Raw genomic sequence first — 13,189 nt, 5'->3', positions numbered from 1 at the left:
TGAGTAGAAACTATATCAGCGATGTGAAAAAGATCTCCAACATTTACAGCTGCATACAGGCCTGGATGCCAACACATTGGTTAGGCCTCAACCGTTCAAAAACAGAGCTTCTTATATTTAGTTCTCTTCATACAAGGGCTAAATTAGATCCTCAGTATTCAAGTCTTCTATCAAGGTATTGGATAAAGTGAAAACCCCTGGGGTTATTTTTGAGTCCCTGCTTGGTGAAGATGCACATGTAGATAGTCCCGTCAAGAAAGCACAATATCATTTGAGGTTCCTCCGGCTAGTCAAAACCTATGTATCGCCTAAAAATTGTTAATCATGTCAATCATGTCAAGATTAGATTATTGTAATGCGTTCTGAATGGTGCAAGAAAAAACTGTATTAGTAAACTTGCATCGTTAGGAGTGTGACTAAGAGAGAATAGATCTATGTATATAGAAGAGAACGTCATTGGCCACCAGTAGCACCTCAAATTATTTTAAAATGAACACCTTGACCCCCTCGTATCTTAGAGAGGGATTGGTCCAACATACCACAGTAAAATCTTCACAGCTATGTAACTCTATGTATTTAACCTGTCCTAGAGCCAAGAGTGCAAAAGGGGGCAGTTATTTGTTCGTGCTTCAGGCGACAAATTGACAGCAGAACTACGTAAGAGAATTTGCTCATCTTTCGTAAACGTCTCAAAACCATGTTATTTAACAAAATAATGTTTTGTCCTGGTCTTCTTATGATTGTACATGTGTTTTCGGGAGCCATGATGCCCGTGGGCTGCATCACATAATAAATAAATAAATAAATAAAAAGGACAGAGTGGAGTGTGAAGGAAATGAAGATGAGATCAAGCATGCTTACACCACTGTAACCTATGGAGGTTATGAAGGCTTGCAAAGGGTGATTAGAGAGAGAGTACAGCCAGATTGTAATTGACACACCTTCAGATCTGATGGGATGGCCGAAGCCACTCATCATGACCACAGGAGTATTGGCTTGGAAGGAATCAAGTAGAAGCTATAGGTTATATTGCAGGTGCTGTTTGGATTCTAGATATGCAGGATGTTGAGAGGGGTGTGAAAGCTGTCTTAAAAGGAGTGCCTAAAGGCAGGAGACGTGAAGCAGGTATTGTGATCTTGCTCATCATGAGACCAATGGTGACTTCTTTTTTGGAGGGTTGATGAGATCAGGAAAGGTAGGTAAAATTGCAGTGTAGTACAGCTAGGATTGCATTGTCGTGAGGGAAGGTCTATCATTCAGTGGTGGCCATTTCAGAGAGTTTAGGATTGTGATAGTGAGGTGGTCAGCGATAAAGACGTTTTATTGCAGATGGAATGGCCTTTCCAAAGCCCCAGGGTTTGGTCAGTTGGGGCAAATCCGGTTACTGCGAGGGTGAGGGTGTGGGTGTGGATGATGGATGGCAGACACAACAGATCAGGTTGACATAAGGAAAGTGTGGGTGAGAGGAGGAGACAGGTGAAATTTAGGAGTGTTCATGATAGGAATGTGGAGAGCCGGTGAGAGCGGAGTAGTGTGACAAAGCAGGGGGTTACGCCCTGATTGAGAAGTAAAAAGAGGACAATGAGAAGCCGAAGGTTAGATATGCACATGAAGATATGTGTCAAGTGGCTGGGTAACTTCAATGCAAACACAATTCATAGCTCGTTCAGGATGCATTAGGCCATAGGAGACCAACATGCAACTATGCTATCATATCAATCAAAACGTGAAGGGTCATAATGCAAGTGAAATTCACAAAGCAATCAGTGTGAGTAGGGACATAATTGAACAAAATGCAAGCACATGTAACAGACTGCTCATTGGGGCAGAAAGAGGTCACCCATGGCAGGGGAACTTGCATTGTCAAAGGCAGAGCGACAGGACCCTAAGCCTCAACAGCCCACAAATTGGCAAAACAATCAAGCCTATTTCAGAGCAACCATTTTCAGGGACATCAGGCTGTGGGAACACCAAGGAGAAGGAAAGCTAATAGTAAACTATGGTGTTCCAGCAATGAGGCCTCTGGCTGCTCCAGATATGGTAGTTTACAGGTTTGGGTTAGCTTGAACAAAAGGAGGCCTGTCCAGCTTTGTAGGTCCTGCTGTATAGTAGCAATAAAATAAGGATGGAGCCCCAGAGGCGAGCATTGGCAATGCACGAAGGTGCGTATTGAGCCAAGTCTTTTCCCTTCCATGCGGTTCCAAGATCATTCAACTGAGAAGACTAAGCAAAACTGGCCTATGCTTTGTGGCCTTCTCAATTTCAGGTGCTCACTATCCAATGTATTCAACATACAAGCATATCTGAGCTACATACAATGAAAGTAAAGAGAAAACAAGGCGTGCAGTAAAACATGAAGGTTGGAAATTGAGGATGAAATTAATGGGTTCAATGTTGTCAATACAGCTATGGATGTATGGAGGGATCTGGAAGCAGAAACACACGAACACGGGGGCATTAATAAAAACAAAATGGTAGTAAAAGAAACATAAATGTGAAATATATATTAAGTGAACATACAAAGTGCTGTGACCAAGCGAGAGATGTGTAAAAAGCTTTGATGCTACATGGTGTGCTCATGCTCAAGTTAATGTGATCTAGGCGATGTGCTCCCACGTACTGAGAATGAATGGGGGAGGGGCTCAGTTCTACATTCACATCACTACAAACAGGCCCATTTGTGACTATTTTGTTGAATGATGGTGGCTGTGGATTACTTATCCACAATGCACTATTATACAATCTTGTGTTTGCCACTTTCTTTTCTGGCCAATGTTACAAACCAGGACTTGTTCCACCTTCTCTCCTAGCCATGCTAAGATATTACTCCAGAAAGATTCAAAGTTTGCATTTTGTCATTTTGGGAAATTTGGGATAATTATGTTTTATTGGTCTTTCAATGTTTTTGACTTCTCTTATGCTGGTATCATTCTTTTCTCAAATACTCTATGTTCCCAGTGGAAGTTATTGTTATTTAATAAAGAGTCAGTATGTCATTTCAACTAGAAATGCCATAGAAAGTGAAACATAACATATGGTTTAGGCAATTCCAGGGAAGGTTCTCTTTGCAATAAGTACAGGATGACGTAGACTGGGTGTTAATGGGTAATATGTGGACAAGGACCTAGAACCTGGATGTGAGGACAACACATACATGTTGTGATATTAGAACCAAGTGCCAAAATTTATATAATGGCAATACATATTGCCAGTAAAGTGTGATCAATTACCTGTAAATAAACAATAGTTTGTTTAATACAATTGCATCTATTTTTAGACATTAAGCTCCCTGCAAATTACTTAACAAACCCCCTGATAGCTTTTGATTTCAGCTGAAGTCACATAGGAGTTCTGCAGTTGGCAGCTGTAACAATGGATTTATCTTATTGGCAGAAACTTAGGAAAATGCACACCACAGCTGTCCTTGACGAAGTATGACGTGGCTCACTATCTGAATCTGTTCATTACATATTAAGGTACTGCTTTTATCACACAATGTGCAATACTTTTGTCATGATGCCCCAGGACTTTTTTTGGAAAATGAATGGGCTCAGTCTGGAACCAGCTTTCATTCATCAACAAATACCCTTTGAACTGTTTGATGAACTGTACAAAATGTTGTTATTGGGGGGGCTGAGAAAAATGTATTTTGTAAAATGTCTGTTGTCTTACTCTTCCCGTCCCTAGGACTCCATAAGGTCCCCCCCCTTACTCTTAGATAGATAAATAGATAGATAGATAGATAGATAGATAGATAGATAGATAGATAGATAGATAGATAGATAGATAGATAGATCGATAGATATAGATTAATCTTCCTAGTCCCACAACCCCATTATCCCCACCTAATCCATTGTTCTCCTAGTGTCCCATTATCCTGACTAACTCTTCCTCATTCCAGTATCCTCTTCACATTGATTCATTCTTGTTTTCCCAAGTACACCCTTAGCACCACATCACTCTTTGTCATCCCTGTACCTTGCCTTCCCTGTTCTGGCAATTCATCACATGCCCCCGGAGCCAAAAAGGCAAAGGTTCGCCCTTATAAGGGTCAGACTCACCCTCAAGGTGGGTAAAAAACTGTTACAACACACGTCTTTGATTTGATGTGGCATTTATAACCCACATGTATACAAGTGTTTCTAGGCACGTCAAGACAAGGAGGGGAAACACAGGGAAGACAAAATAACAATTGTGCTAGGCCTTGTGTCATGCAGATCATGCAAGTGCGGGGAAGATGGAAGGGGGGAAGTGACAGAGGGAGGGGAAGGGGGAAGTGCAGTTAACTCACAAGTGCACCCATTGGGTGGCTCATAAGTGCAGAGAGAAGGGACTGTAGGGTTGCAGATACAGACCCATAATTTCTGAGGAGTGCAGAAGTGAAAAGGAAAGTCTCGAGTTGCTTTCAGAACCATAGGTGGTTCTGCTCAAGTTTGAGAGAGGCAGGAAGGCTGTTCCAGAGAGAGGCCCCAGCCGAAGGGATTGATCTGCCCCCAACTCTCTGCTTGGAGGAGTGTCTGACCCTCAGAGAGTTGGAGGTGAATGAGCAGAGAACTCGAGAGGGAAGATGTTTTGGAAGAGAAAGTTGGAGGTAAAGCAGTCCCAGTCCACGGAAAGCCTTGTGGATGATGCAGAAGGTCTTGAGCTTCATCCTTGCAGGCACAGGGAGCCAGTGAAGAGATTTCAGAGCTGGAGAGATACAACCTCTGAGTTTGAAGCCAAGGACAAGTCTTGCAGTCCTGTTCTGGATAAGTTGTAAAGGTCGAAGAGTAGAGGAAGGAAGATTTAGAAAGAGGCTGTTGCAATAGTCCATCCTAAAGAGGATCAGAGCTCTGGAGACAGTGAGCTGATGGGTGAAAGGGAGAGAAGGAAGAATACGTCTGAGGAGGTGAAGCTGATAGTTTCACTTCTTAGAGATGTCAGAGATGTGAGGAGAAAAGGAGAGGGGAAAGACGAAGATGTCACCAGGGTTTTTAGCATCACAGGAAGGAGCAGGAAGAGGGCCCAGAGTGGGCGGCGAGAGTGAGAGAGGAAAGGAGGGAGCGGGTGTCCCAAGGAGGAGGATCTCGGTTTTACTGCCATTAAGGCAGAGATCAATAGCGGTACACCATTCCTGAATTGCATCCAGACAGTCTGGTATGAGAGAAGAAGCAGAGAAGGCTGAGCGGAGCCTGAAAGAGAGCTGAGTGCCATCAGCATAACATTGAAAATTGGAGCAGAAAGTAGTGATGTAGTGGGCAAGAGGTGCCAGCTAGTGGTTGAAGAGCAAGGGAGAGAGGTTAGACCCCTGAAAAACACCACAAGTAGACAGAGAGAGAAATATATAATAGAGGAAAGACCCCAGTTGGACCAGCGAGGGTCGGTCGGTGAGAATAGAGGTCAACCATGCAGTAATACTAAGGTTGTTGCGGAGGCGATTGCACAGGATGGCATGGTTGACATTGTCAAAAGCAGAGAATAGATCAAGGAGAATGAGGACATAAGGGAGGTTAGGTCAAGATTGGAGAGCAAGTCTTCATGGGTGTTCAGGAGAACAGTTTCCGTGTGAAGACCAACATTAGAATGGGACTATTTACTTGGGACTATTTAACTTGGGGGGTTCAGCCAACATGGAGGCACACACATAGCTCAGTTACAAGGAACTCAGCTATGCGGTCTAGTCTTTTGGGTGTGACAGGCATGGGACTACTTTACCTGGACTACTTTGGGTGTGGCACGCCTGAGACTGTTTTACCTTGACTACTTTACCTGTCTTCAATCCATCGCTGACTTCAGTGCCACTCACCTGAAGGTATGAACTCCATCATCCGGCACCGCATGCATCCTGGAATACCATAATCTGTAAAGAAGAGAAAGAAAGACAAGATTAGTAAGCGTTTACTCATGTTTCCTCCTGAATGAAGAAAGCCACACAATTCTTACCTGCGTAGGCATCTCCTGGTCAGTATCATTGCTGGAACATTAAGGCACTCGGCGAAGAGCATCGCAACCTGCAAGGAGAGACAAGACACAGGTTAGCAATATACAAGGCAAAACTGCACCGCGCATCGCATATTACTCACCGGACAGCATTGCACACTCCGTGCTTTGACCTACCAGCCCATGCTCATCTTCAAACTGCATGACAACACCAAAATACCTTTCCATACCTAAAAGCAAAGAAGCAAGACTTTATTATTCAAACTAAGAGGAACATAAGAACTACATATAAAGACTGTAAATCAGCAAATCTACGGAGTCACAGCAGGCCTGGATTCCCACAGGGGGGCTTGCACCAGTGAAGTAACTTGGTCGCTGCTCGCCCCCACATCTACGCGCCCCTGCCACGAGGAGCAGGACGGTGAATCCACCTTTCACAATATTAAGGTGTGGGGAAGGCCCAGGCGGGAGGAAGGAGTTGAGGCCAAGGGAGGTGGGAAAACATAAAGACAATCTGGTAGTGATTCCAGCTCTCCTATATTGCAAGCCCATCTTTAACCAGAGGCCTTACCAAGGGACCGGGAGAGGGTTTGAGAGTGAAAATCATCCAACCAGGGCTGGGTGGTGTCCCTGAGGATACCAGGTGAGCGCAACAGTTCCAGTGGCAAAGGAGTGATTGCAGAAATCCAAGGCCATGTATACTTTCATTGACTTGGTCCTTTTAATGTCAACACTTTTGCTTTTTCAGGTAGGGCACTCATCTAGGCTTAGTTGTCAGACCACACAGTGCAGCCATTACAGGTCACGCAACCAATAACCCTTTCTTTGATGTTTTTCATCAATATTGCTCCAGTGCATGGTCCCCTCAGTCTAGCTGGTGCAGTTGACACACCACTCAGTCCACTCATTATAGGTCACACAACCAATACCCCTTTCCAACAATTATCCACTTCTTTCCTTTGACAATGGTATGTATTTCTTTTATCAGGATTATTTTCTTCCAACAATGTATTTTGGCTAGCTCATCCACCATTCACTTGATTACACTTTTGATACTTCTATGGCGCTTGCCAATACAAGTTACCCATGAACCTTTCAGTTCCTTCACCACTTGGCTTGTGTAAATACGTATTTCTCTTCTCACATCCTTCTTCGCACTTTACTTGCTTTGGCAACAACTGTATTTCATTCAATTAATTCTGTGGTATTTGCTACCTACACAATGCTGCTTTAATTCCATTCAAAAGATGTTCATTATTTGCTTTGTCTCAGTGCAGCATTCAGAAGTGAGTATTCAATCATACTCCTTATTTGCTTTAATTCTGTACAGTATTCAATAATTCTTTCAGTTTCTTTGGTATTCCAAACTAATGTTTCACCCTTGAAACCACCTTCAGTTAATTTCAAGATTATAATCACTTGCTTCAATATTCAAAAGTGCTCATGACAGTTTCCAAAATGTGAAATATTCAGGAAAGGTTTATTGCCGGGTTTCAGAGCGCCCCGGTATGACAGTTCCCCATCTTCTCTCACCATCTCCAGGCAGCAGCTCCTGACGGTTTCGTTCCTTTCCTCGCTTTGCCTTTCTAGTTTCCACAGTCTTCGCTCTTGCGGAGGCGGGGAGAGCGGCACTCGATCCCCCGGTGGTTCGTGGCAACCGGAGTGCCTTGCCGCCATACATGTCCTTCTTACGCCCGACAGGGATGATGTGTAGGACTGCCTCCCCCCGATTCTTGCCTGACACGGCTTACCCCGCTTGCGTCTCTTGCTCCTGTGTCTCCAGTCCACCAGCTTCCGGCTCCAGCCAGTTCTAGCTCCAGCCTGCTCTGCGACTCCCTTTATTGTTAACAGCCTGCATGTTTATAGCCACTTGACTTACTAAGTGATCACAGATAGTGGTCATTTAGCCCAATTGCCTGACCATAGTTAAAACGGTCATGCCTAGCTTTTCCATCTAAACTCCTCTGTAGCCCTCTTCTTTGCCTCAGTACCAGAGTGGTATTTGGGGAGAGTTGCATACAAGAAATTATTCACAACTCTGAAAGTTCATTTTGATAAGGGAATGAGGGGTACCATGTCTCACCTAAGGTTACCTTCCCGGTCCCAAGGACCCTCCACCCAGGTGATCATCCCTCGCTTCTCCACCCTTTTGGGTAACAATTCAAAGCAATGGCCTTTCCCTGGCCACCTGAGAAGAGAATCCAGGAGCAGTGGGTATAAAGATCTACTGAGGTTCTTCACAATACCTGATTACCCAGCCTCACTCTTCCTCATCAAAGTTCCCCATTTGTCTTCCCTCACCCTTCCTCATTGAGGTTCCCCATTAGCCCTGCTTCCCTCTTCCTTGTCCCAGGGTCCCATGATCCATGCCCCCCACTGCCTTGCTCTGTACCCCATTAGAAATCTGTTGCATTATCCTGGCTCCCAGTAAGCACTGTGCAGCTAATACCACACTGCGATATAACCCACTCTAGTCCCGAAGAATACGACACAATCAAATGCGTTGCATAACCCAGTCAACCAAACTCTCGGGCGTATCCTTTATTTCATTGAGATACAAAAGAGAAAATAAATAAGAAAATCATTTCTTTCCTCCTTCATACAAAATATATTACCAAAAAGGGCAGAATGAATTGTAACAAAAGCGCACATCTGCACATTTCTTTTTACTATTAGGTTTCACATTAGCCGTGGGTTCCATCTGATGAAATTTTCAAAAACAAACAACTAATACTGTGAAAAAAGAAAAAAAACTTCATTAGTTGGTCGATAAATCGTCCTTCCCTTTTAGATAGTCAGCACACAACTGCCTACAATTTTGGAAAGTTACTCTTTTCTGGAGGAAAACAGGCTGTGACTGACAGCATGCATTTTCATCGGAAGGAATATTACAAATGTGGGCGTGAAGATGCACATGTTCAGTATTAGAAAGAATCATCTCACTCAAATGTGGGCCTGTGTGTGTTGTATTGGTCCCTCTTCCTGGAACCCTGTTTCCCTACCTGTGTCTTCTCCCAATACCCTGTTTGAAATGTATTGCATTATGAATTTCCCATTACCCCTTAGTCCCCCTTTCTTGTCCCAGTACCCCCATTAGATTTGTCTAGCTCTTCTTTTTTCCATTACTCATTACTCCAATTAACCCTTGTACAAGGACCCCATTATTACTGTCTCACTTGTCATTAGTCCCAGGACCACATTTTCCTGTCCGTATTCTTTCTGGTCTCAATGTCAGTTGCATTGAAACGGTCTCCCTCTGCCACATCGTGATACTCCATTAGTAATCAGTTTAATTATCCCACCTCACTGTTCCTCATCCCAAGAAACCCATTACCCCATCTACCTCTTCCTCATCCCACTATCCCATTAGTAATTTTTTGCTTTACCTCACCCTTCCTGTTCCTTCACACTATACCTGATTACCTGTGCATCACTCTTGCTGATTCCAGTGCTCGATTTCCCTTTTCTACCTCTTTATTTGTCACAGTACACCATTATCCGAAGATCCCCACATTAGTATTCATCTTCCCCATACTTCATTATGCCGCCTCTCTCTCTCTTCTCTCAGTACTACCACCTTGTTCTTCTTCTTTGCAGAACCCCATTACATTGCCTACATATTCCTACCCATTCGGCTTGTTTCTTATCTCTGTACCCCATTACAACCCCTCACACTTCCTCAACTAAATTAGCACAGCCTCACTCTTCCTCCTCCGGGCACCACATTACCGTGCCACCGTCATCCCAGTATCCCTTTATCATCACCACCATCTGCCTCGTCTCACTATTCCATTACCCCTGATTCAATCTTCAATTTCCTGGTACCTCATAAGCTCCCCCCTTCCTCACAGTATCCCATTCGTAATCTACTGCATCAACCCCCCATTATGCCCACCTCCCTCTCTTTCGTCCTGGCAACCTGTTAGTAATATGGTGCCTCGCCCCTGATTTTCCTTGATCACCCAGAATTCAATGTATCCCTGCCTCATTCTTCCTTGACACTGCTCCCCATTACCTTTGCATCAATCTTCCTTTTCCAGTACCCTTTAACCCCACCAAAGAGTGAGGCATAAAGAGAAGCAAGATCATGGAGAACAGTATGGCAGAGATGGGGAAAGACAAGTTGGAGGATGGAGAAGTAGAAGTGGGAGAGGCAGCCAAATCAGCAGGTGCAGCATGGAGAGAGACATATATAGATTAGTATTAAGGAGGGGGAGACGTGTGCGAGGAGAGAGGGGAGTGGTGGCAAGTGAACAATATCTGTGGAGTGGTTTATTTACAGGGAACATGAGAGTCTTGAATTCCCTTACGTAGTCCTGGAGGCAGACAGATAGAGAAGGACACTGCCCCTAGGCCCTCCTTTAAGAAAGGGAACACACAAGACAGTAGAGATCACCTGGCATAAGTCGGGCCAAGTTTGGTTATCGTAAGTCGGGAGCACGGACGCATGTGCTAGGGGGGTGGGAAAAACACTTTGTTCGAGGATTCGGCAAAGTGAAAGAGTTAAACATGGCCTTTGATAGGGAAAGGTTTGAGGTGTCCCAGGACCTTTGGCTCTTCATGATTGTTCCGATTCAGGCTACTGTATTCCTTCCTCTCTGAGGGAGGCAATAGCTGTTGCCATGTTAGGCCATAGACAAATCTCACACACTCATTCTTAATAACAAAGTCTGGACATTGGGCCTCCTACTGCAACTGCACAGGGATTTCCGGACATGACTCCCTATAATCACCAACACATCCCACATAGTCAGCTCTTAAACACAGGCAGACAGCATTATCTTTGGTGTAACCTAACCCTAAGGGATCAGCGGTCCCATGGTTTCATTTTTGGTACTCGCATTCCTGCTAATTGTTTTGATGTATACAGAGTGTGTATAAATGCTCAGAAGCACAGAAGAAACCATTGCACAAAATGCCCCCAGAGTAGAGGTTGTAGCATCATTTTCACGTTTGACCAAGCCTGCAATTGCAGAGGCACAGTAATGGGTGATTATGTTGCTCCTTCCTCTGTCAGTCCACCACCACCTGCAGGAATTGGATTTTGATTAGTTATGCAAATGTTCTCTCTCTTCCTTTATCATCTTTATTTCATCTATTCAGTCCCCCACTTCCATGTTATCTAAAACCTGGCTCTTGCAAGCAACTGTAAAGGTGTAACTGGTGCTTCCGAAAACACCGACAAGAAGATAGATGCATAAATGTTCATGAAAAAACATAATTCTGTAACACTGAAGTATACATGCACTCAAATTGTGAGGGGGACCTAATTACTTATTAAATGTGCTGCTACTTGTGCACATGTAATGCCTCCTTACTCCTATGTTGGGCATATACAATACAAGTAGAAATAATAGTGTGTGTTTTTATGCTACCTTCCTTTAATAGTAGTAACTACTAACTGTTTTCAGCATCTTATACAAAGTTCTTTGCAGTGAATGTGTAACTCACTGAGCTATCTTAGTAGATCCCTTGTGGACCTGAATTGTAATGCAAACAAAGCCAGCGATTTCAGATTAAAATAAATGTTGCATCCTGTAAAAAGATCTTCATTTGGTTTTTGCAGATATGGTAAACTGCCTGAAATGTCCTGAGGACCAGTCGTCCAACCTTTGGAAGGATGGATGCATTAATAAGGTCATTGTTTACCTCTCCTACTATGATAGCCTGGGCATGGGCTTGGCCTTTGTAGCTGTTGTCTTGTCTATAATAACAGCTGGAGTGCTGGGAATATTTCTCCGATACCGGGACACACCGATAGTGAAGGCTAATAACAGGGATCTCAGCTACACATTGCTTCTCTCCCTGGTGTTGACATTTCTCTGTTCCCTCTTATTCATTGGACGTCCTGCAAAATTGCCATGTCTGATCCAACAAACTGCATTTGGAATTATCTTCACTGTTGCTGTGTCTTGTGTACTATCAAAAACAATCACTGTTGTCATTGCCTTTAATGCCACCAGACCTGGGAGCAGATTGAGCAGATGGCTGGGGTCCCGGGTGTCTGGCTCTATGGTTCTCTTTTGCACTCTGGGGGAAGTACTCATTTGTCTCTGTTGGCTGTTGACCTCGCCACCTCACCCTCACACTGACATGCAGTCTGAAACTGGGAAGATGATCCTGCAGTGTGTTGAGGGCTCTAGCACTGCCTTCTATGCTGTCATTGGTTACATGGGACTGCTGGCCTTTGCCAGTTTCATAGTGGCTTTCCTCGCCAGGAACCTCCCTGACAGATTCAATGAGGCCCAGCTCATCACATTCAGCATGCTGGTGTTCTGCAGTGTCTGGGTATCTTTCGTCCCAGCCTATCTCAGTACTAAGGGCAGGTACATGGTAGCCGTGGAGATCTTTGCAATGCTGGCTTCCAGTGCTGGGCTGCTGGGCTGTATCTTCATTCCCAAATGTTACATTATTCTGCTCAGACCAGACATAAACACCAAAGAATATGGAAATTCGAAGAATAACTGATAGTGACCTACAATTATATTGTGTTTTATTATATGTGTGTAGTGACCAGAGGTAAAATGTGTCTGTCTAAAATTGAGAGGGTCTCTAGCTTCAATTAATGTGTGATTTGGGGTCTGGAAAATGGATTAGAGTGGACCAGTTTGAAAAGTGGGATCATCCTTGAGTAGACAATTGGAAAGAACATTGAGGTTCAGCAAACTTTTGCAAGGAACAAGTACTTTCACCACTATTGAGATGCATACAATGCAATCCTGCTCGCCACACTTTAATGAGATGACTTTTGGGGGTTTGAAACATTGGGCAAGTTACTATCAAATATGAATGTTTTTCTAGAAAGCAAACTTGCACTACCAAAAAATAATGTGCTATTCATTTATTTAAACTTGTCTACAGTGCTGGCCCTGACCAGAGCATCTTGGAGCACTTAACAAACTTTGATGGATGGAGGTGAAAGGAAGTTTGACATTTGTATTGCAGGGTAGGAATATCAGGATAGACAACATGATAGTGGCAGAGGGGATTTGGCTGGATTAGGTGGGGGAAGGGGTATGTTTGAGGATTTTGCAAATTTACAAAGGGAAGAGGTGGAGCAAATATAGGGGATTTAGGGCATTCCAGGCTCCAATGCCTCATGACCCATTTCTGTGTGCAAATCACCTTGCAGTGTGGTATGTGTAGGACACACATTTGTCTTGGCTTGACTAGTGTTTGTGTGGGTGATGAACTTGAATTTGTTATAATGGTTCTAACGGTACTTGTGGTGGAACGCTTCTTAGATGTTGCAGAGACCTTTAAAGGTAAT

At 43.9% G+C, this 13,189-nt stretch overlaps 1 protein-coding gene across 1 annotated transcript in view; it reads left to right on the top strand.

Moving 5' to 3' along the window:
* The window catches only part of LOC138510673 (vomeronasal type-2 receptor 116-like), a 78,955-nt gene extending 66,568 nt beyond the window's left edge, over positions 1 to 12,387 (top strand). Inside the window, exon 7 of the mRNA XM_069626453.1 lies at positions 11,486 to 12,387. Coding sequence (XP_069482554.1) covers positions 11,486 to 12,387 — 902 coding nt within the window. The remainder of the gene's footprint in view (positions 1 to 11,485) is intronic.
* Positions 12,388 to 13,189: the final 802 nt, after the last annotated feature.

The sequence above is a fragment of the Ambystoma mexicanum genome, chromosome 6p (genome assembly GCF_040938575.1).
Source record: "Ambystoma mexicanum isolate Mex_15411 chromosome 6p, UKY_AmexF1_1, whole genome shotgun sequence".
Classification (NCBI taxonomy): Eukaryota; Metazoa; Chordata; class Amphibia; order Caudata; family Ambystomatidae; genus Ambystoma; species Ambystoma mexicanum.
The sequence above is the reverse complement of the archived record's forward strand: the minus strand, read 5'-3'. Positions and strand labels throughout refer to the sequence as shown.